Source organism: Mus caroli, chromosome 1 (genome assembly GCF_900094665.2).
Source record: "Mus caroli chromosome 1, CAROLI_EIJ_v1.1, whole genome shotgun sequence".
Classification (NCBI taxonomy): domain Eukaryota; kingdom Metazoa; phylum Chordata; class Mammalia; order Rodentia; family Muridae; genus Mus; species Mus caroli.
Window position 1 is genome coordinate 20111871 of NC_034570.1, and position 22694 is coordinate 20134564.

Below are 22694 nucleotides of genomic sequence, written 5' to 3' on the forward strand. Positions count from 1 at the left end.
TAACAACTGACAAATACTGCACCACTTCATGAAGTCCATAAAAACAGCATTGTTTGGATTCTGGATTCATACGTTCAAAACTTGGGTCTTTCCCACTACCCAGAAACTTCTTGTATCAGGCACTAGGCACATATTCCCATCACAATACATCCCTTGTCTTGCTTTTTTTTTTTTTTTTCAGTGCCAATTAAATTGGAATAGAGAACAGAATATTTCTGGAAGCCAATATATACCCGGATACCCATCAGTAACTTAACTATAATGGAGCATATATGAGCCACATGCATAGATACCACTAGTGCTGACTAAAAGGCATTCCTAATGCTGAGTAGCATTGCCTGATGCTTGGTGTCTGTGGTCACTCAGATGACACCCCTTTGACAAGTGTCATGAAAGGAAAGTTCTGTGGGAAGCCCCAGGGGTCTCAACAAGCTAAAACAAATACGTATCAATTGCAAGAACTTTATGAGGTCTTGGGAGAATGAAGTAGGGACCCTTTCAAGACCAGGAAAAATGTCTCTGTCAGTAGTGGGATCCATAAATGGAAGCTTCATTAGTGTTATGGTGAATTTACCCTGGCAGACATGAGAGTAAACGAGATTGAGATCTAAAGAGGATCTTAAGAAGCTTATGACCCCATTTATCTTTCCACAGCTTCTCAAGAGACTGACGTTTTCACTTTCTAATTGTATTTTTATGGCCAGTTGGTGTTTGTATAAGTGTCAGTCCACATGACTAGATTAAGTGAGGTGTCCCAGAATCACACAGGTAACAAGGCAATTATAGCCTAGTAAATATAGGCCTGATCTGGGGGATGTTCAAGATTGGGTAGCACCCCCAAATCCACCAAATCCATTGAAAGTATTCATTTGCATACAGTTGTGATAAACTAAATGTGGCCCAAAGGGAACATGACTTGTGATCATAAGTTGAGTAATCCCCTAACTTGTGTAAAATTCTATCTTTCCTTTAATAGTTAGTACATGCCAGTACTGGGAAAATATTAACTGGTGTGGTGGGTTAATAAACCGAAAGAAAATGACCTAAAGGGATAAAAGGGAATTTCTTCAGGGTGTTTTATCATAACTATCAAAGCTGCTTTGCACTTCGATTGTGAACATGCTTCTCTAAAATGATAATCATCAGATACACAAGTTTTGTAGTAATAAAAATCATTTTAAAAATCAATATTTGATAGTCAATTTGTTGGGTCTTTCCTGACTAAGGTCTCATTCATATGAATAATACTAAAAATCTTTAAGTTGTCTCTAGCTAAAAGTTATTAAACTTGAGCTTAAAGTGAAGTGAATATGGAAAAACGTTGCTGAAAACGTTTGAGCTATTGAGACTTGATTAGTTAGATCTGGGAGTAAAGAGTCTAACAGTTTAAATACATAAACCTTTAACATTAACAGGAAGCTGAGGAGGCTGATTGCTCAGTAGTTAACTATGTGTACTGCTTTTGGCTAGTGCCAGAGTTTGGTTCCCAGCACCCGCCCCCGCCTGGTGCTTATGGTCTCCTGTAACTTCAGTGATCCCCTTAGACACTTTCACCCACACGTGTAAGACCCAGGCAAAGATACACACACACACACACACACACATTTCTAAAATTAAAGTAAATATTAGTAAAGTTGAAATACTGAAACACTGGCACTCTAAGAAAATGAAGTTTTAACAGTTTCTTTTTATTTTCAGGTTCAAACCTATTAGTGTTTTGATTTTCATTAAAACTCCCAATACCACTAACTTGTTTTTATGTTTTGAAACAAAGAGTGTATTAATAATAAATCTGGTTTTTGATATAGAGATGAGACATTATGCAAACAATTACTTCTGCTGCAGAAAATTAGAGCCTTCTCTAAACCATAGGTAGCACTGCCTGTTTCCATTATACACAATAAAAAATGAACAATGCTCTTTTATTAGAGAGGGCTTTACGTATTTAGAATACCAGTTTTTTATTAACTCTGCCTAAAATACAATAACATTTTTTCCACTACTGCACATCATAGAATCTGTGAGAAATGAAATCCACTTTTTGGCTTCACCAGGATTCTGCATGTCCACCATGACTCTAAGAAGCCTCTAGGATTCTTCTGAGTATTTCTGCTCATTACCCAGGTGTACTTTCCATTCTTCACCTGTTGGGAACTCCAGGAAATTGAACATAAGGCTTTGCACCAAATACATCCCCGTGCCCATTGTGTTCCTGTTAAGTTTATTTGAAAGGGGGCACTGGCCCAAGATAAGACTGTGGGGAATGTGTATTTATTGATACTCTCTATGGATGCTAGGTAGCTCTATCCTAAATGTATGTATTCTGTCCATTAGAGCTATTTCCTATTTAGGAAGACAGAATACCCTCTTAGGAATGGTACTATATTCTTGCTAACCCTACTAACTCCAAGGCTACTTTACCTCTATCCTGCTCACCTTTGTGAATAGTCTTTAAACTACTTTTTTTTTTTTTTAATTTGTATATGAGTACATTGTGGTCCTCCTCAGACACACCAGAGGAGGGCATCAGATCCTATTACAGATGGTTGTGAGCCACCATGTTGTTGCTGGGAATTGAACTCAGGACCTCTGGAAGTTGAGCTTAACCAGTGCTCTTAACCACTGAGCCATCTCACCAGCCCGTTTATAAACTTTTTTTTTAATTAGACATTTTCTTTATTTCCAAATGTTATCTCCTTTCCTGGTCCTCCCCCCTCCCCACTATCCTATCCCCTCTCCTCTTGCTTCTATGAGAACACTCCCACCTACCTACCCACTCCTGCCTCCCTGCCCTGGCATTCCCCTATACTGGGGCATCGAGCCTTCACAGGACCAAGGGCCTCATCTCCTATTGATGCCCGACAAGGCCATCCTCTGCTACATATTCAGCTGGAGCCATGGGTACTCTTTGGTGGGTAGTTTAGTTCCTGGTAGCTCTAGGGGGTCTGATTGGTTGATATTGTTCTTCCTATGGGGTTGCAAACCCCTTCAGCTTCTTCAGTCCTTTCTCTAATTTCTCCATTGAGGACCTGTCTTTAAAACTCTTAAATCACCCTCTTCAACACGAAGGTTGAGTTTCTTATTTGTATACATAAATCCATTTGCAATTTAATCTTGAAATGGCAAGTTTTAATTGACTAAAGTCATACTGACTTTGCCCAGTACCAAACATGCTATCCATGGTATCATGTTGTTGTGCATATTCCCTTGGTGGAATGGTTACATACTCTGTAGTATGTCTGCTAAACCATTTTTTTAAGATTTATTTATTTATTTTTATGTATATGAGTACACTGTAGCTGTACAGATGGTTGTGAGCCATCATGTGGTTGCTGGGAATTGAACTCAGGACCTCTGCTCACTCCAGCCCCCCTCAATCACAATGTAAATATCTGCATTTTCTGGTGGCATTAGACGGCCCCTAGGTAAGGGCCATTCAAACCCCAAAGCCACATGTTGAGAACCGCTCCGTTAGCTCCATAAATTCTCATGAGGTTTTTTATAAAACTATGTAATCTATAAATCATTAACATGCAGAAACTGAATACAGAAGGCTACAATTTGAATTCAGTTTTAAGGTAACAATTCTGCAACAATAAAGCAAACAAAAATGCATTGTGCAAAGAACAGATGTTCTCATCAGGCATGGAACCCTATTGTTAGGAAAAAGAGCAACATATGCTACCAAATATATAAATAAATCCAAAGCAGCTCCTGTTAAAATCATTGAGTACACTATGGATAATTCCATATATCATGAGTTAAACTCTGTTTTTTAAAAATCATGAGGTCTACTTATAAGCAGACAATGACATGTTTTGAAGTGTACATACTAGCATGCATACATATGCATACACACACACATATACACACACAAGTACAAAGTTTTAATTTGATAGTGAAAAACACTTGGAGGCATTAAATGATTTTTAACATGTCTAAACCATGAAGAAATCATTTCCCTGTTAGCCAGAAGAAAACTCTTGAGGAGGCCACCATGCCGCGCCAGCCCATGTGGAAACACTTGTTCCACTAGAAGTCTACAAACAGTGTCCACTAAGAGCTCATCACTGCTGAAACAGGAAAACGTGACTGTCACAATCCAAAGAACCATACTGTGTGCAATCTAATTTTAGGATGATGAGCTGGGAAGTTGCCTGTGCATTTTTAAATTTAAAAACACCCAGGTATTAACATTTTAGTGGCATTTTCTTCTTGCCATTTTCTTCCCTTCCAGTGAAATAGATGTGCTATGTTTGAAAGGTACCTTACCCATTGGTGTGAAAAAAAATCTTGATCTTGAAAGGAAAATGTAGACATAAGTGCAATTTTTCATAAGTTGGCTCCGGTGCAAAACCCTCTGGCTCTTAACTGGGTTATATATAAATGAACAAATGTGCTGCTAAGCAAATGGACCTCAGAACCATATGTGTGGAGGACCTTATCAACAAAACCGAGCCCCTGTCTCAAGGAAAAGAAGAAACTTCCCAGGGCTGTGATGAGAAATATAGGGGACTGGCAGAGGAATAGCTGGGAGGGAATGCAGTATTGGAAAGAAAAGGCTGGCGTGCCACAGTCCCTCCATCCCACATCAATCTTCACTCTAGATCTCTCCTAAATCCTTTGGACAGAGGATTAAGTATACAGAAAACCTGGAGCACAGGGAACTAAATACTATATAAACACATTGAGAATCAAGACTGACATGTACAAAGTCACCAGACAGCAAAACTTCAGTGCAACCTGGAGGAAGGAATTAAAATAGCTAAGGAAAGAAATTGTCATTCAAAAGGAGGATTATCTTTGAGACAAAATGACAGCCAGAAAGACACACTTTAAAGCTTATTTCAACTTAGTCCAGTGTTTTCAGTTTCCAAGAGAACAATGTGTCTCACAAATTTGACTTAACAAGGCTTAGTTATTTTTAAAAAATATGAAAATGTCAGCATCCAGGTACACTGTAAGTGGTTAATTTGGACATATAAGTATATACTTAATTTGGACACATAGGTGAACTTCACTGTGGCTTAAGTGTATGATTTTCAGGTACAAATCATATCCAGGTCTGGTTTCTTTTACAGAGTTATCTTGATGAGTGCAGGGCTAAGCCCCTGCCCAGTTCTGTGGGATCTTTTGCATTGGAGACCCCTCTGCACTGGGCTTGGGTCAGCCCACTTCAACTTCCCAGCCACAGGCCCAGAGAAACCACTCTGTCCCATATCTTAGCTTTCCAAGACACCAAGTCTGACCTTTCTTCTATTTTCTACTTTGTATCCAAATGATGTTACTTTTTCTTCTTGCTTGTCCATCTTTCCTCCTTATTAATACATTCAATGCCTTTTATTCTTTCTACTAATTCTTATACACACACATATATATTTAAAATTCTCTTCCAGTTTATGTCATTTAATCAGAATCTAACTTTGTTTTTCCAAAAGTACTTCATAAAAGGATTATGGGCACGTGTGTATATCTCCTAGGCCTCTCTATGGCATAGTTTTGAGTATTTGAAGAGAAAAAAAAATTGTCTTTTGCTCTAGTCTTCCTGTTTAGGTCAAGAGAATTCACAATAAAATCCACTTCAGCAGAACTTACATTCTTTTGACACTTTATGTCAATCTGATAAGGTTTACAATCACCTGAGAGATAGTCACACACACACACACACACACACACCACACACACACACGCATCTACCTATCTTTATTTTTAATATTTTTAATAAATCACTTATTTATTTAATGTATATGAGTACACTATCTGTCTTCAGACACACTAGAAGAAGGCATCAGATCCTATTACAGATGCTTGTGAGCCACAAAGTGGTTGTTGGGAATTGAATTCAGGACTTCTGGAAGAACAGAAAGTGCTTTTAACCGTGAGGTATCTCTCCAACCCCTCTTTATCTCTCTGTATTTAATTTAAACAGCATTATATCACTTTCCCTCCCTCCCGGCCACTCTCCCACTCACTTTTCTTGAGCTGTAAAGAGCCTCTCCCCTTGGGTAACCATAGCCATAGATTTCTATGAAAATATCTCTTACACTTAAAGAAACTGAACTTCGGGAGAACAGACCTTCCAGCCAAGCTAGTTATACACCATCCTACTATGGAATCATTCTGTAAGTTTAGCCTGCCTTTAAGAGAACAACAAGAGTGGGCTGGTGAGATGGCTCAGTGGGTAAGAGCACCCGACTGCTCTTCCGAAGGTCCGAAATTCAAATCCCAGCAACCACATGGTGGCTCACAACCATCCCTAATGAGATCTGACTTCCTCTTCTGGAGTGTCTGAAAACAGCTACACCTTTAATCCCAGCACTTGGGAGGCAGAGGCAGAGGCAGGTGGATTTCTGAGTTCGAGGTCAGCCTGGTCTACAGAATGAGTTCCAGGGCAGTCAGGGCTAAACAGAGAAACCCTGTCTCAAAAAGAGAGGGGGGGAAGGGAGGGAAGGAGAGAAGGAGGGAGGGGGAGGGAGGGAGAGAGAGAGAAAAGCTTCAAACCAGCCTTACTAGACTAGAATTTTCCATGCAGTCAGCTTTACAACCTAATTCAGAGCTTTGAATTTAAATTATGCACTCTTCCATGCTGCTGACTGAGAGAAATGTATGCATATTTATGTACACAGTTTTGGTAATCCTTTGCTGAAAAATAACTAACGGGTTAGAAGCAATCTCATATGACAGAAATCCATAATCTGGATCTGGAACATGAGGCAAACACTTGAGGACTGAAGGAGATGGAATCCCCAGAATGCAGTGCTTTTGGGAGGTGGAAAGACCATAGAAAGTGGGTCCTAATGAAAAAGTAGGCCACCAAAGGCATGACCTTTGAGAGGTGTCTTAGTTAGAGTTTCATTGTTGTGAAGAGATACCACAGCGACTCTTATAAAGGAGAACATTAAATTGAGGCTGGCTTCCAGTTTCAGAGGTTTAGCCCATTGTCATCATGGTGGGAAGCATTGCAGTACGCAGGCAGAGATAATGCTGGAGGAGCTGAGGGTTTTACATCTTGATCCACACAGGCAGCAAAATGAGACTGGGTGTCCCAGTGGGTGTAACTTGAGCATAGGAGACCTCAAAGCCCCCTCCCCCCCCCCACACACACATTACAACACACTTCCTCCAACAAGGCTACACCTACTCCAGCAAGGCCACACCTCCTAACAGTGTCACTCCCTATGGGCCCAGCAAGCATTCAGACACATGAGTTTATTGGAGCCATACCTATTTAAACCTGTGGGGAAAGCCTGCAAATGAAAGGGATAGTCTACCATGTCGGGTCGGGATAGCTCCTCTGATCTCCACACAAAATGGAAGACTTCCTTCACCAGCAAGGCTTCCCTTTCTGGAACCTTGTCTGAGGAGTCCAGTTTCCCACACCTTCTACCTGAGAAAGGTTGAGTAGTTCTTGGCTGACCTACAAGTCTGACTTCCTCTTTTCTGATAAGAGCCCACCCAGCAAGTACCTGGGATTCCAAGAATACCTCTTCACACAAAGAAGCATTTCCGGGGCTTTAAATTCTAGTCAATGGATCTACAATCACTGTGAGATCACACACTCTCTCTCTCTCTCTCTCTCTCTCTCTCTCTCTCTCTCTCTCTCTGCTCATATATAGTCCTTCTCTGCCCTGAATAAAGTGTACGCATACAAGCCCTCCCTAAAGAAAGGTATGTACACAAGCTAAGATGGTCTAAGAGAGCTATTCATTAAAATCCTTGGAGAAGGCCTTCTCCCTGGCACCTGCTCCCACCCAAACTGGAGTTCTGTAGACCCCACTGGTTCTGAATGCTGCTTCATCCTTCAAACCTGGTGTGTATCAGCTGTGTCTGGATACTTTAGGGAGGAAACAGAGGAGTTAAACCACCACAAGTGGACCCAGTCGCTTCTTCTATTTTTGTTCTTCAGCTGCCATGAGGTAAAGTTTTTCTCTACCACACAATCTTACATAATATACCATATAAGACACCATGAGTCAAAGCAATAGATTGGATAACCATGGGTTCTAACTCCTGATATCACAAACCATAATAAGGCTTATAAATTGATAATCTCAAGTACTTTCACTTAGTGACGGACAACTGCCAAATGCAAGAGGTCTCAAGGAACCTATTTAGAGAATTTGAAAATGGACATAATACTACGATATACAGAAAGGTGTTGTCTGATTCAGACCAGAACAAACTGTGGAATGGGATCTGAGTCGTATGGAAATATGCAAAAATAAGTTATTTGTTCCATGGCAGAACTAGGGAAATGCAATTTCACGAGGAACAGCTTGTGCTCAGAGAGTTACTGATTATGTGATCGTTTTCAAAGAGGATTTGGGCCATTGAAGACAACTGGGATGACTGGTCTCAGGTGGTTTTCGATATCTCCTCTAACCAGCAAGCCTACTACAGAAGGGTTAAAAGGCATTGGCTCGAGAAGCAAAGCACAAGCATGACTTGCTGGTGATGCACTTGGGGACACACATGAGATCTCAGAGGCGGACACACACTTCCACCAGAGAGTTTGTGATGGGACCGGTTCATATAAGACACATTCTGTTTCCACTTTCTTCTCATTTCGACACTTCTACCCAAGCCTTAACTACTGCAGACTTCCAGTCAGATATGAGACCAAGGTGAGTAATAATATCACAGTAGAATAAACTGTAGCGACGATGGAGTTCATTCATAAACTGTTTTGACTGCATCCTAAGTGTCTTAGTGTCCTCAGGATGGAAGAGTTTATTGAGTTCACAATGCAAGGTTTCAGCCCATTGTTGTGGTGATGTTATAGACGGCAGAAACTAGAGGTGGCTACTCAAATCCAAGGTCAAGCACAGACAGCAATGAGTTATGCATGCATGCTAAGTAAGTCTTCAGTTATGGTCCAGGGATGTGGAAATGTTACCACCCACATTCAGGGTGGGGCTTCTCACCTCAGCCCAATTAAAGAAAAAAATCCCTCACAAGCCCACAGGCCAATGTAGTCTAGACAATTTGCCACCGAGTCTTCCCAGATGGTTCTGCATTGTATCAAGCCCACAGACAAACGTCCACAATCAAAACTAAACATCACGCCAGGGTTTGTTTATTCAATTTAAATATACACTAATACACCACGGGACCCAGGCAAGCATCCCAGGTTTTCCCTCAGCTTCACATAAGATTTACAACAATCTCTGTTTTGTTCACTTGAGCATATTATTAGCAGCTACAATTCATAGACTCGGACATTTTAATTGTATGAAACCATCATGGAAATTCACAGGTACGCGCAGATGGAAAAAACAAAACAAAACAAACATCACGTGGTAACACAGTGCCCAGTCAAGCAATGACGTGACCTGGTCAACAGTAAATTATAAAGTCATCTGGGCAGATGACATTCTTTTATTCTGAGTCATTCCTGCACCAGGATGTCTTCTGATTGCATAATGGGATCAAAACCTTGTTTTTGGAAGCAATGAAAACCCGTAATGTCACTCTACATTCAGAGGCACAGACATAGCCCTGCCTGGGTAAAGCTCCTAGAGTGCCAGCAAGATCGAGTGGAACGCAGCCCGCGCGTGGGCGGGCAGCGTGGTGACGTCACGGTGCGTCGGGTGCGCCCCGCCTCGGCTCGGCTGGTCGCCAGGGGACGCTCGCGGGCCGGGTCTCCTTGGCAACCCTCTGCTCTGCCCCTCCGCCCCTTTAACCTTTAGGCTGCGCAGTTCCGGGTCCCTCTTCGTCCCGTCCCGTCCCTTCCCTCCCCTCCCCTTTGGGCTTATCCGGACCGGAAGCGAAGATGGCGGCGGCAGCGGCCGAGCTGGTGATCGGCTGGTGCATCTTCGGCCTCTTGCTCCTGGTAGGGGAGGCGCTCCGAGTTCTCCCAGGGTGAGGGGGTGGGAGGAGGAGGAGGGCGGGCCAGCGCTGGCCTCGCCTGTCGGGGAACCCTCCTCGCAGGCCCTGCTCTCTGCTGGGTCCGCGAGGGTCCCCCGAGGAAGGCGAAGAGGCGCTGATCCTCCGAGGTCTCCTTCCTAACTTCAGCCAGCTTCTGTCTCTCGTCTGAGAATGTAGCTGGCGGGTGGGTTTGGGGACGAGCGACCCTCAGGGTGGAGAAAGGCGTGATCACGGCTTGGATTGGAGTCCTCGCCGCCTCTGAGCCAGGCTCCTGGGCTCTGACAGAATCACTTGTTTATTTGTTTAAATGCCTCCTTTCCCCCTTGTTTCCCCGCGCCCATTGTGCGATTCTGCCTTGATGACGTGAGTGTCACGTTCTAGGTATTACATTCCACTTAGAACGCTGTAGAGCAGCTTGGCCAGGCGGGAGGTTATTACCTGTCTGACCTCCGGTGCCTTCTTTTCCAGACTTCTCTGATCATTGGGTGCACAAAACCCAACTGTAATGACTCAGAGTGACCTGGTTGTTACTTTCTGACTTCGTTTAGTTTGCTTCTCTTATGACATTTCATATTGTCAAATCCTTCCCCACTCTACAAAGACTTCAGTCCTATGGTCACTTAGTGTTTACATTTTGAAACTCATCTGATGTCGTTTTTCAGATTCCCTATACTGACACTTGGGTAGTTACTTCAGGTAGTCAAGTTTTTCAGTTTTTCATCAGGTAGCGCACGCGCGCGCGCGCGCACACACACACACACACACACACACACACACACGACACTTGCATGTTCAGGAACCCTAGATTCAGTCTTAGTACTGGCATGCTCCCTTCACTTTCACAAATCCCATTGCACTGGGCCATGCTTAGCTTGTGTCCTGGAGGGAGGCTATCTAGCCCTGTACTAGGAGAATTCACTGGCTTTCCCAGCCCATTTGTTTAGTGAAAAATAAGCATGTTGCCAGCAGGAACGTATAGTTGGAGCATCTTGATTAATTAAAAAGCATTTAAAGCACAGTAGTTTTACTGTGGATACAGGAGTCTTATCTAGGAGGATACAAACAAGTGGCTTTTTAAGAGGGGGCTGATCATAAGTTAGGAAATAGAGATTTTAAGCATTGAAAGAGAAAATATGATTTTGTAAGGGAAATAGGACTTGGGAGAGGATACTGTTGAACGAAAGTACCAGTGGAAAAGTAGCCTTTGGATAGTTTGTGGCCTTGCATCAGGAACAACCCGAGAGTAGAGAAGTACCATTGCGAGGTGCAGAATGTGATTTACTAAAAATTAAACGGGCAGTGGTGGCACACACCTTTAATCCCAGCACTTGGGAGTTAGAGCACTTGGGAGTCAGAGGCAGGCAGATTTCTGAGTTCAAGGCCAGCCTGGTCTACAGAGTGAGTTCCACGCCTTTAATCCCAACACTTGGGAGTCAGAGGCAGGCGGATTTCTGAGTTCAAGGCCAACCTGGTCTACAGAGTGAGTTCCAGGACAGCCACGGATACACAGAGAAACTATGTCTCAAAAAAACAAACAAAACAAAAACAAAAAACAAAACCAACCAACCAAACAAAAATTACTGTCTGTTTAGTGCTTGGCTTCTTAGAAAGGAGCTGTATTCATGTCTGCTTTTCGTTCTGTCTTGAAGGAAGTTATTTTGGTTGAAGTGTGTGTACAAAACCTAGTCAGAAGTAGAGGACTGTTTTGGTAACTGGAGATGTTCTTTGTGATTGCACCAAAAGCTAGCACGAACCAGTTTCTTCAGGTTCTGTGGCTGTGTGCAATCTAAAACCGAGAGCTTTGTCTTCCCTTACGTTCAAGGCCATGAGTCCGACTAAGTGCTGAGGGGAGCTTTTGCCCATTCCTGGCTCTGTTTTGTGATCTCTGTTCGCTACTTAGGAGCTAGTGGTAACTCGCAGTTCATCTCCTAAATATGGATATACTGAATTAGGCAACATCATATATTATACTTATTAAACACAGATCTGGTCAGAAATGTCCTGAGAAGTCCTAAGTATTAAAAAGTTGTCAAGCTCATACTACTGTGTTCAAGCTTTCCAAGTTTCTAAATGTCACTCAAAAGCTTGAGGTTTTAAATTACACTTTAGGGCTGGAGAGATGGCTCAGCAGTTAAGAGCACTGACACAGGACTTCCAGAGGTCCTGAGTTCAATTCTCAGCAACCACATGGTGGCTCACAACCATCTGTAATGAGGATCCGATGCCCTCTTCTGGTGTCTCTGAGGACAGCGATAGTGTGCTCACATATATGAAATAAATAAATCTTTAAAAAATATATGTTAAATTACACTTTATTCATTTGTATGGTTTGTATGTGTGTTGTCCTGGGGCTGGGGTGGGGTCAGTGCAGGTGTGTGTGTGTGTGTGCATGTGTTCATGCATGAGAGAGTGCACCGCAATGTGTGGGTGGAGGCCAGAGGACAACTTCCTTCTATTTATGGGTCTTAGGAACAAGCTCAGCTCTGACACCAACATGTAGGTTTTATAAGTGATATTTCATTTTTGTTCATTTGAGAAGTACCACTAAAAACCAAAGTCTAAGTCACTTTAGTTTCAGTTGTTTTTTCAAATAAAGAATGCTGTTGTGTCAGGAAGATTGGCTTTCAGCTCTGAGAGTTTTAAGGAGCCTTGCCTGGTAACCACCATCATACTTTGCTATAGAGTGTATAGAGTGGGACATTATACGTCCTTTTTTTTTTTTTAAGATTTATTTATTTATTATATGTAAGTACACTGTAGCTGTCTTCAGACACACCAGAAGAGGGCGTCAGATCTCATTACAGGTGGCTGTGAACCACCATGTGATTGCTGGGATTTCAACTCAGGACCTTTGGAAGAGTAGTCAGTGCTCTTAACCTCTGAGCCATCTCTCCAGCCTCTATACGTCCTTTTTTATCTTACGGAACAGAGGTCAAAACTTACGGGTTGAAATTTAATAAAATGAATTTTTATTGTTTCATCAAACAAAGTAATAAGTAGTTGTGTTGTTGTTGTTGTATTTGTGTGTAGTGGTGAAGAAGGCAAAAGCAAGGACAGTTAGGGTCTTGTTTCATGATAATATGCCAGCAGTCCCCACGAAATCCCCTTTAAATCATGTGCCCAAATGTCAGAATTTTTTTAAAGATCATAATCCATTTTTAAAATGTCTGTCTTAGTTAGGGTTTCTATTGCTGTGATGAAATACCATGCCCAAAAGGCAACTTGAAGAGGAAAGGGTTTATTTAGCTTACATTTCTACAGCACTGTTCTTAATTGAAAGAAGTCAGGACGGAACTCAAGCAGGGCAGGAACCTGGAGGCAGGGGCCGATGCAGAGGCCATGGAGGGGTGCTGCTTTCTGGCTTGTCCCTACAGCTTGTTCCTCTTGACTTGCTCAGCCTACTTATGGAACTAAAGTCCACCACCCGAGAGATGGCCCCACCCAAGATGAGCTGGGCCCTCCCACATTGATCACTAATTAAGAAAATGCCTTACAGCTGGATCTGATGGAGGCATAATTTGTGTGTCAAGTTGACATAAAGTTAGCCAGAACAGTGGCAAATAACATATTATGAGAATAGTTTTCAAATTTTGAATATCCAAAAATTGTCCTAGAAACACATAGTATTGAGGGACTTTATACTTTGAAAACAAATGCCAATAGTGTATGAAAAGATTCAGAAATAATTGTTGCCTCTCTTTTTGCTTTGGATTATGATCTTGGACTAACAATTGGACTTTAGTGTCCTGTGCCACACACAGAATAATTACAGTTGGTGCTTTATGCTCTTAATCTGTTCTCTGTGTTAACCGTGAGCACCTTACTAAGTTATCCAGACCCTCAGGAAGTTGCATCACTCCACCTTTCACGTGCGCTTTCCAGGACTTCAGAGGCAAGTCTCTATCTGTAAATCAGATTTACTCATGTTCTTTAAAGTGAGGGCACTGCTTATGGATCTGTTAGAACTCCACAGCCTATGGCTTCACCCCATCCCACCCAAGCAGTCTGCCACTTAACAAGCTCCCTGGAAACCACTCTGCATCTTAGTTTGACAAAACACTTTAGGATTCTTTTCTATGCCCCATTGGTCTAACCTTGGCCACTCATTAAAACCACCTAGGGAGGTATTAACATTCCAAATGGCCAGAACAGTTAAGCCCAAATTGCGAAAAATTGGAGAACTATATTAAAAATCTTTCCTTGGTTTTTAATAATAGCTTTTTAAAAGAAAATGAAATGCTCTGAGGTGTTACTTTGTAGCTAGTAATTATTTGTTAATGGCTAATTTAACAGTGCTGTTTGTTAAGTAGTTACCATCTCCTAAGCATTGTACTACACAACAGCTTACTTAATCTTGAAAACCCATTAGGCAAGTCCTCTATTCTCGTCTTTTCTTTTATTCCCCCTCTCCTCCCAGACAGGATTTCTCTGTATATAGCTCTGGCTATCCTGAACTTACTCTGTAGACCAGGCTGGCCTTGACCTCAGAAATTCACCTGCCTCTGCCTCCCAAGTGCTGGGATTAAAGGCCTGCATCACCACCACCCAGCTTATGTTTTATTCTTGTTGGGACAGTTGACTCATTTGATACAGTTACTGTTGTCATCTGTTTCGTAATCCAAAGGTGAAATTTGGGGTTCTTTTAAAGTAGTAAAAGTTGAAACCTCTTGTTTGTCGATTCTGCCTGGCTTCTCTTGTAACTTGTCTATGTGAGGTTAATGCATGCCTCTCTGTGATACCTATCACCTTCAGCTTGGTAAGAATGCTATTAGCTCTTTCTTGTAGTCTATGTAGACTAAACTAAGCAGTACTGTAAGTGCAGAAAGATAAGGCTCAGCTTCCAATGAGTTCAGAACAAACTTGAGGAATGCTTACAACAGCTTTGAATTCACTTTAAAATACGTTACATGTTAATATAATATTTTATGAGATATAACATTCTTAAAACAAAAAAAAATATTGAACATTTAAACCAGAGTTCAAGCTCGGGTGTTTTATTTCTTGTGGTTTTATTTATTTATGTATTTATTGGTCTAAAGTCTAGCTTCCTTAAACTTAATTATTTTCTTCCTTTCTGTAAATGACAAAGTTGACATGGCAGCACTGTGTGGGACAGGTGTATAACTTTGATCGAGTCCAGATGCATTGAGCCAAGTGAAAGAAGCCAAACTTAAAAGCAGAGATGTAACATTCCTACACAGAGACACTCTAGAAAAGACAAAAACTCTAGGGACAGACTCAGGTGGTGGTGGTTACAAATCCCAGGTGGTGGTGGTTAGGGCCTGTGAGTGTAGAATGGTATTATTTACAGTAGGTCAAATCAAAATGTTCAGTTGTAGTGGGACCAGCCTTGGTATCTTAATTGTGGTAGGATTTGGAACTAGATAGAGGGTACACATTAAGATTGGTGTTTGTTTGTTTTGTTTTGTTTTTCTCAGAGTTATACAAAGTTATACTCTCTAACAGGTCTCGTTTAGAACACTGTTCTTTACTGTTACTTAGATGTCTCTCCCATTAAAGCCATGGTGCTTGCAGGATTCTTACAAGCTAGTTGACTTTATGGAGTTGAGGTGCTTAAAGGTATTTAAAGATAGGTCTGCCTCACAGTCAGGGCTGAGAACCACTAGTGTGTTTCTGCAACTTCTGTCACTGAATCGAGTAAATACAAAATACAGTTCCTGACCAGTACTGCCATGAATGAACATAGCAATTATGGAGATGTTCAAAACCCACTGGAGCCTCTAATTCTGAATCCCTGGGAGATGGCCCCAGCTCCCTGCCTTAGAGGGCCTCCCTGTATGATCCCAGTGCTGCCTCATGATGTCGAATCATGACCTTCTATCTTTGTTAGTAACTAGAGAGGTCCCACAAATGCCACTTAGCTAGAGATGTCAACTCTTTTACCTCTGGGGATGGTTTTCACTAGAAAACATAAATGCATGACTCTGTTATCATTGCTGACTTTTCTTTAATGCCCTGAACATTTGGATTACAGCTTCTGTGTGCTGATTAGCAGTGACCCTTCAGGTAGATGGCATCTGTGGGTTGTCATAGCAGAAATCATTTTCCATCCATGTTCTGTTCTGTGATGCTTTAGCCATAAGATTGGAAGAGAACTTCAGGCACATTTCCTTTGGAATGGAGAGATATATTGGGGAATGACATTGTGTGTAACTATTAATAATGTTTGGTGAGGGTATATTCAATTGTGCGCTGTGATTCATAAGGTGTGTGCAGTGAAGTAAAATTGTACTGCCTTCATAAATAGGCTTTAACATCCTATCTTGTGCAAGTTAATAAAGATTTTCCTTACACATGTAAAAAGAAACTTTGTCCAAATAAACTTGTCATACATGTTGATGTTAATGTTCACGGATATATAAGGTAATGAGGTATTTCTTTTTGCTGTGTTTCAGGCTATTTTGGCCTTTTGCTGGGTGTACGTTCGGAAGTACCAGAGTCAGCGGGAAAGTGAAGTTGTCTCCACTGTGACAGCCATTTTTTCACTGGCTGTTGCTCTGATCACATCAGCACTGCTGCCGGTGGATATATTTTTGGTTTCTTACATGAAAAATCAAAATGGCACATTCAAGGTAATTAGTATTGTGCTATGTGATTATTCTTCCTTGTGGGTACTTAGCAGGTGTTTCACTTAACAAACCAGTGAGTTTTGTTTTCTTCTCCTGACTCTTTCTCTCTTCTGAGGTGTATGAGTGCCTGTGCAGAGGCACAAGGCGTCCAGGGCAGGACATCCGGCATCTTCTCTATTTAGGTTAGGCTGGTGGGTGGGATTCCGCTTCCGCCCCCACCCGCCCAGTGCTGAGGATGTAAGCATGGGTGACCATGCTTGGCTTGTGTGTGGCTACTGAGGACCTAAACTCAGCTGTTGCTGCTTTCACAACCACCTTGCCTTGGTACCCACTGAGCAGCCCCTCCAGGCCTTGTGTGTGTCTTGTGTGATCGGGAATAAGTGAGTATAGAAATGAATATACAGCCGGGCGGTGGTGGTGCATGCCTTTAATCCCAGCACTTGGGAGGCAGAGGCAGGCGGATTTCTGAGTTCGAGGCCAGCCTGGTCTACAAAGTGAGTTCCAGGACAGCCACGGCTATACAGAGAAACCCTGTCTTGAAAAAACAAAGAAACAAACAAACAAACAAAAAAACAATGAATATACACACTGGTGGACAAGATGCAGACAACTGCCTTATATGAGAGTCATCAGTCCAGCCACCCAGCCAGCAGCAGGAGCCATTTTGCTAATGTGAAAATATTCACTGTAAGAGGTTTTATTTTCGGGCATCTTATAAATCCTCGGTGGCATATTTGATTTTATTCCCATTAATATCACAAATCAGTGGTGTAGGAAGACTGACTTTTGTTAATGGCAGAACACCATTGAGTGTACTTCATAGTCTTCGGTACAGAAGGAGGCTGCTAGGCTGAGCTGAGTAATTTTGGCCAAGTTTTCTGTACTCTGGCTTCCTCATTTTAAAAAGGAAAGGCGTAGATTGGAAGATGTTCTCTTTCAGTTACACAAATTTCTTTTGTTCCTTATTAGCTTAATTAAGCCTCTGTCAAGTGGGTACCATATGTCAGTATCTGGCACATGGTACTTGAATAAAGTAATAATTTTTGAATTTCAGTAATGTGTACTGCTTTAATAAACCTCTGATTTTGGTCTAAATGACATCAATAATTGATAACATTTTTGTGGCTATATTTAGATATATTTTGACAGTTGTAGAAACTAAAATTTCTTTTTTCCCTGTAGGGCAGACTCCCAGTCAGTATTAATGGAGTCTTGGTGTGTGCCAGACAGTGTAGTGTTGCAGAGGTAGTTGACATCTGTGTACTGCGTCTGTATGTCAAGTGTTTACATACATTGCCTTCTGTTGACTCACAAGCAGCCCTATGAGGTAGTTAGATTATTCATGGATTTATGGGTAAAAACACTTCAAAACAAAAATAAAAAGACAGGTTCAGTCTGAAAATATAAAAGAGATTGAAGCTCTGCTCTGTGCCTCCTGAGGTCTTTTTCATTTTAGTATGTGTGGAGGAAGATGAACAAACAACCTTTAAGAAACACACATTTCCGCAGGTTAGCCAATAGTCTGCAGCTCTCTTCCTTTGTTTTCCTTTAATCTGTATTTTGTGTTTTTCACTGATTGGGTTTGGGTATACAGCTGTTTCTTAGATAAATGATTCTGACTTTATCAAAATGCTGGGGTGTTTTTATTTAGAAGTAGTATAATGAAATCCAGGAAGTACATAATTATAAACTCCCAGGATGTTTTCTCTCTGCAACCTGTGAAATTAATATATATGTATATGAAAATGCACCAGTGTTTTGATACTGTAGAAGCAATATAATTATCTCTTGTGTAATTATTGTTTGAACTCAGATTGGATTTTAGGTTTTCATGGAGAGTTTTTATATGTTAAGGGAAATGTTTTCATCTTGAAATTTCTAATGTAAATGTTTTTATGAGCTATGAACTTTGTTATATACTGCTGATTTTTCATACCCATGCCTAAACTGCTCATCTTTTTCTGGATTGTAGTTATTTTCCTTTTTTTAAAATTTAGTCTGGATTCATTCTCTTTGTTTTTGTTTTTCAGTGCCAGGCTAATATTAGACTCAGGGCTTTACCAGTCAGCTCCACCTCTAGCTCTTGCGTTAGTTTAGTTTGGGAGATTTCATTGTATTCCTGAGCAAGAGTTCAAGCCTTTTCCTTCTGACTGGGATGTGAGCCATTTTTAGAGCTCTTGCCAAGCATGTCTCAAACCTTGGACTCTGGGTTTGAATCCTAGTTTCCTTTATCTTATTGTCTGGACTTAAGCTTTTCTTCACCTAGAACTTGCTTTGTCCCAGGCTGTTCTTGAAATTCAGAGATCTGCTTGCCTCAGTCTCCTGGGATTAAAGGTGTGTATCACCATGCCTGGACCTAAATTTAGATGGGTGAGATCTTGCCCCAAAGTCCCACTTTCTTAATCTGTTAACTCCTAGAACATAGAATCCAGCTCCATTCTACTTCCTTTAATACTTGAACCATATATTTTGTATTTTTCCTTTCTCAGCTTGTTTCTTGCCATTAAAATGTTCTTCATAAGATTGAACTTTAGTAATCACCCAACAGAATTTATACCAGGCTCTTTTGAGACTTCCTTTTTCAAAGCAACTAATCTAAATCTCTTTACTTTAGCCTTAGGCAGGCTCTTCAGATAAGGACAAAAAGCAGCCACATTCTTCACTAATATAATACAAAAACACTCTCTAGGACACATACTGAAATTCTTCTCCACTGAACCTTCTTGGGCCAGGTCTGCACAGTTCAAGTTACTCTCAGCAACAAAGTCTTCCCATATTTCTACTCGGATGGCTCATTAAGCCCCACTTAAAGCATTCCATTGCTTTCCAAATCCAAAGTCCCCAAATCCACATTCTTCCAAACAGAAGCATGGTCAGGCCTATCACAGCAATACCCCAGTCCCTGGTATCAACTTCTGTCTTAGTCAGGGTTTTACTGCTGTGAGCAGACACTATGACCAAGACAACTCTTCTAAGGACATCATTAAATTGGGGCTAGCTTACAGGTTCAGAGGTTCAGTCCATTATCATCAAGGAGGGAGCATGGCAGCATCCAGGCAGGCATGGCACAGGAGGAGCTGAGAGTTCTACATCTTCATCTGGAGGTGCTAGTAGAATACTGGCTTCTAGGCAGCTAGAATGAGGGTCTTAAAGCCCACACCCACAGTGACACACCTACTTCAACAGGGCCATACCTTCTAATAGTGCCATTCCCTGGGCTGAGCATATGCCAACCATCACAAGTATCTCAACAAAGAAGTAATAATTCTGTCTGCTTAAGATAGAGATTGAGATCAGGTTTAAATATGTTAGTTCTATCTATCTATCTATCTATCTATCTATCTATCTATCTATCTATCTATCTATCCTTTAGATTCAAACTGTGAGACCTGTCTGTAAATGACTGTTTTACCCGGAATAATCATTATTGTTCTGATTCTCCTATACCAGATGCCTGTAGCACTGTACCCCACCACCCGCTTTCCATCGCCCAGCTTCTCGGGACATTACCACATGCCCATAGAGAGAGGAATTTCTCCTGACTTAGAATTCTTTTCTTGAGGTGCGGCTGAGAGCCGGAGAGTTGTGTTGTGCTTCAGGTCAGACAGAGAGGTTCTGAAGTCACCTTGAAGAACAGGGAATATGTATGTGAACCCTCGTTGTCTTTTATCTGTGGAATTCATAACCCTCCTGAAATATTCCAATTTATTAGTCTCTAGTCCTACTTCTTGATTGTTCCCCCATTCCTCTGGAGTTTAAATAAGTGAAGTTCCCATTCATTTCTACTTTGGGAGGCCAGGGTTTATAAAATATAATAAGGGCATAGAAGGAAGGTTTTCTAAAGTAAGTCTTTCCAGCAGTCCATCAGATACTTGGGCAGGGAAATACATAAAGGCAAATGCACTAATAGCTCTGAGCTCTATTATCTATTTTATACAATTTGTACTTAAAAAAATAACAATTTGGCCTATTGTCTTAAAATGTGGTCAGACAGAAGAACCTATTAATTAAAAGATGTTAAATTTCAATGAATATTTGGCCTTAAATTACTATTAAATATTTTATTCCTAGTTTATATTTTGAAATTGGGATTTTGTGGAGTTTCCAAGTTCTAACTTTTAAGTCATTTTCACTGAGGACAGCACTACTCTCTGGGGTTGTCTGGGAAACTTGTTGAGTCTTTGTATAATGTGTAACAAAAAGAGAAAAATACACCCTTTAGTTCACTGATTTGATTATCTTAATTAAATTTCTTTTTAATCTGCCTTGTGTAAGGAATCTCTAGGGAGCCCAATGCAGAGTAGCTAATACGCACGAGTGTGTTCATTATTCACTTGGGGGCTCCAGCAGTGTGGGCTCCAGCAGTAGATACTTGCAGCACTGGGTGCTTCCAGCAGTGGGTACTTAGCACAGTGGGTACTTGCAGCACTGGGTATTTACAGGACTGATTACTTACAGCAGTGGGTGCTTATGACAATGGGGCAAAGCCTTGTCCTGGTCCATAGACTTTTCCTTGCTTTGCCATAGTAGGCATCAGGCCCTGTTTAGTTTCAGCTTCTCTCTGTACGTTTGGATGCTTTCCTGTCATTGGTTTTAAAGATAGAAGTTAAAAGCTGTTGGTTGTGACTTTTTCTGTCCCCTGTCCTCCCCAGAACTCTGTGTGTTTTTTGTTCTCTTATAAAGACCTTAGTTTTTAGTATTTACATGGTATTTTTGTTAAGAATTTATGATGATATGTTTTCTCAGCTTTCCTCTAGACAGTGATTGCCTCTAGGTTTTTGTTATTGTTGTTGATTTTTTTTTTTATTTTTAACAACCTGCACTGAATATTTTTTGTTATAAAGAGCTCTTCTTAATTAAAATCAAAGGTGCAGACGAGTTCACTGGGATATAGGTTCATCTGTACCACAAGTTCTGTCTTGCTCTTGGGCAGACAGAATAATCTTGTCAGTAGATAAACTAGGTATCAACTATTTTGAGCTGAGCAATTATAAGCAGTTCATGGGGTGATAGAATATTATGACTATTGAACACCTTAAGCTGGGTTCCTAGGTCCCATGAAGAGTTGAAATTTCCTACCCATCTGTTTCAGGATGGGAAAAGGAAAACCAATTTAAGGACTCTTGGTTGCCAGAGAACCCAGCAAGTCCTAAGGTCATTCAGTCATTCATTGGGCAGCACTTTAAATAATTTAAATACCACTATTGGTCTTGCTATGTCAGATGACCTTTGTGTTAGAGTTAGCATAGAATGTACTTATCTTGAGCTTACTATATGAGAAATTTTTCTGCTACAGTTTTCAACCACTGGCTATTCCCAGCATGCTAAGTTGTGGGAATTGGGTATGTGGAAGGCTCCTGTCAATATTGGGATACTTTATCTCTGTAGACATTTGGAAATCTCCCATTTTTTCTTGACATTTGTCTGTTATCAAATGACTTTTGGAGTGTCTACTTGCCATTATACCTAAGTTCTGTCTCAGCAGTGTACAGATTTTATCCTGTATAAATGGTGAATTTGAATTACATTTTTAAGTTTAGCAATTTAAGTAACAGGTGGAAAGGATGAATGCAGAGGCATTTCAGTTAGCTTTTAGGGGTTTTTAACAAAGGTACAGTAAGTACACTTGTGTCAGTCACTGTGCTGAGCAGTTTCTGTCAACTTGACACAAAGAGTCACCTGGGAAGAGAGACCCTTGACTGAGAAATTGGCTGCACCAGGTTGTCCCATAGGCAAATCCATAGAGCAGTTTTTAATGTTTGGTGTGGAAGGGCCCAGACCTCTGTGGGTAGTTTCACGGCCCCTGCCACCGCACCCGCCGACCAGGTCATCCCAAGCCACGGAGAGCAGGCTAATAAGTAGGGTTCTTCCATGGCCTCTGCTCTAGTTTCTGCCTGGAGTTCCTGTCCTGACTTCACTTTATGACCGATTGCAACCTGTAAAGGAATTAAAACCTTTCCTCTCCTGGTTTTCAGTAAGAGTTTCAACACAGCAGCAAGGCTCAAAATACAAGTTCCATTTGTGTCACTGTGACAGAACACCCATGAGGGAGGGAGAAAGGGCTGACTTTAGCTCACGTTTCAGTGCACTAGTCGTGTTCTTGGACCGAACACTCCACTGTGTGTGGAGAATGTTGTGGAGTTTACTCACGTGAGCAGAGTGCCTCATCCTGGTCCAGCTCTCATAGCCATGATGCTGCCCTCTTTCAAGATGTGCCTTCCTCCCTCCTTAAATCTC

At 41.3% G+C, this 22694-nt stretch overlaps 1 protein-coding gene across 1 annotated transcript in view; it reads left to right on the forward strand.

The window, feature by feature from the left end:
• Positions 1-9595: 9595 nt before the first annotated feature.
• Positions 9596-22694, forward strand: part of Lmbrd1 (LMBR1 domain containing 1) — an 81270-nt gene continuing 68171 nt past the window's right edge. Inside the window, exons 1-2 of the mRNA XM_021171300.2 lie at positions 9596-9832; positions 16284-16460. Of these exons, the coding sequence (XP_021026959.1) occupies positions 9773-9832; positions 16284-16460 (237 nt within the window). The 5' untranslated portion in view covers positions 9596-9772. The remainder of the gene's footprint in view (positions 9833-16283; positions 16461-22694) is intronic.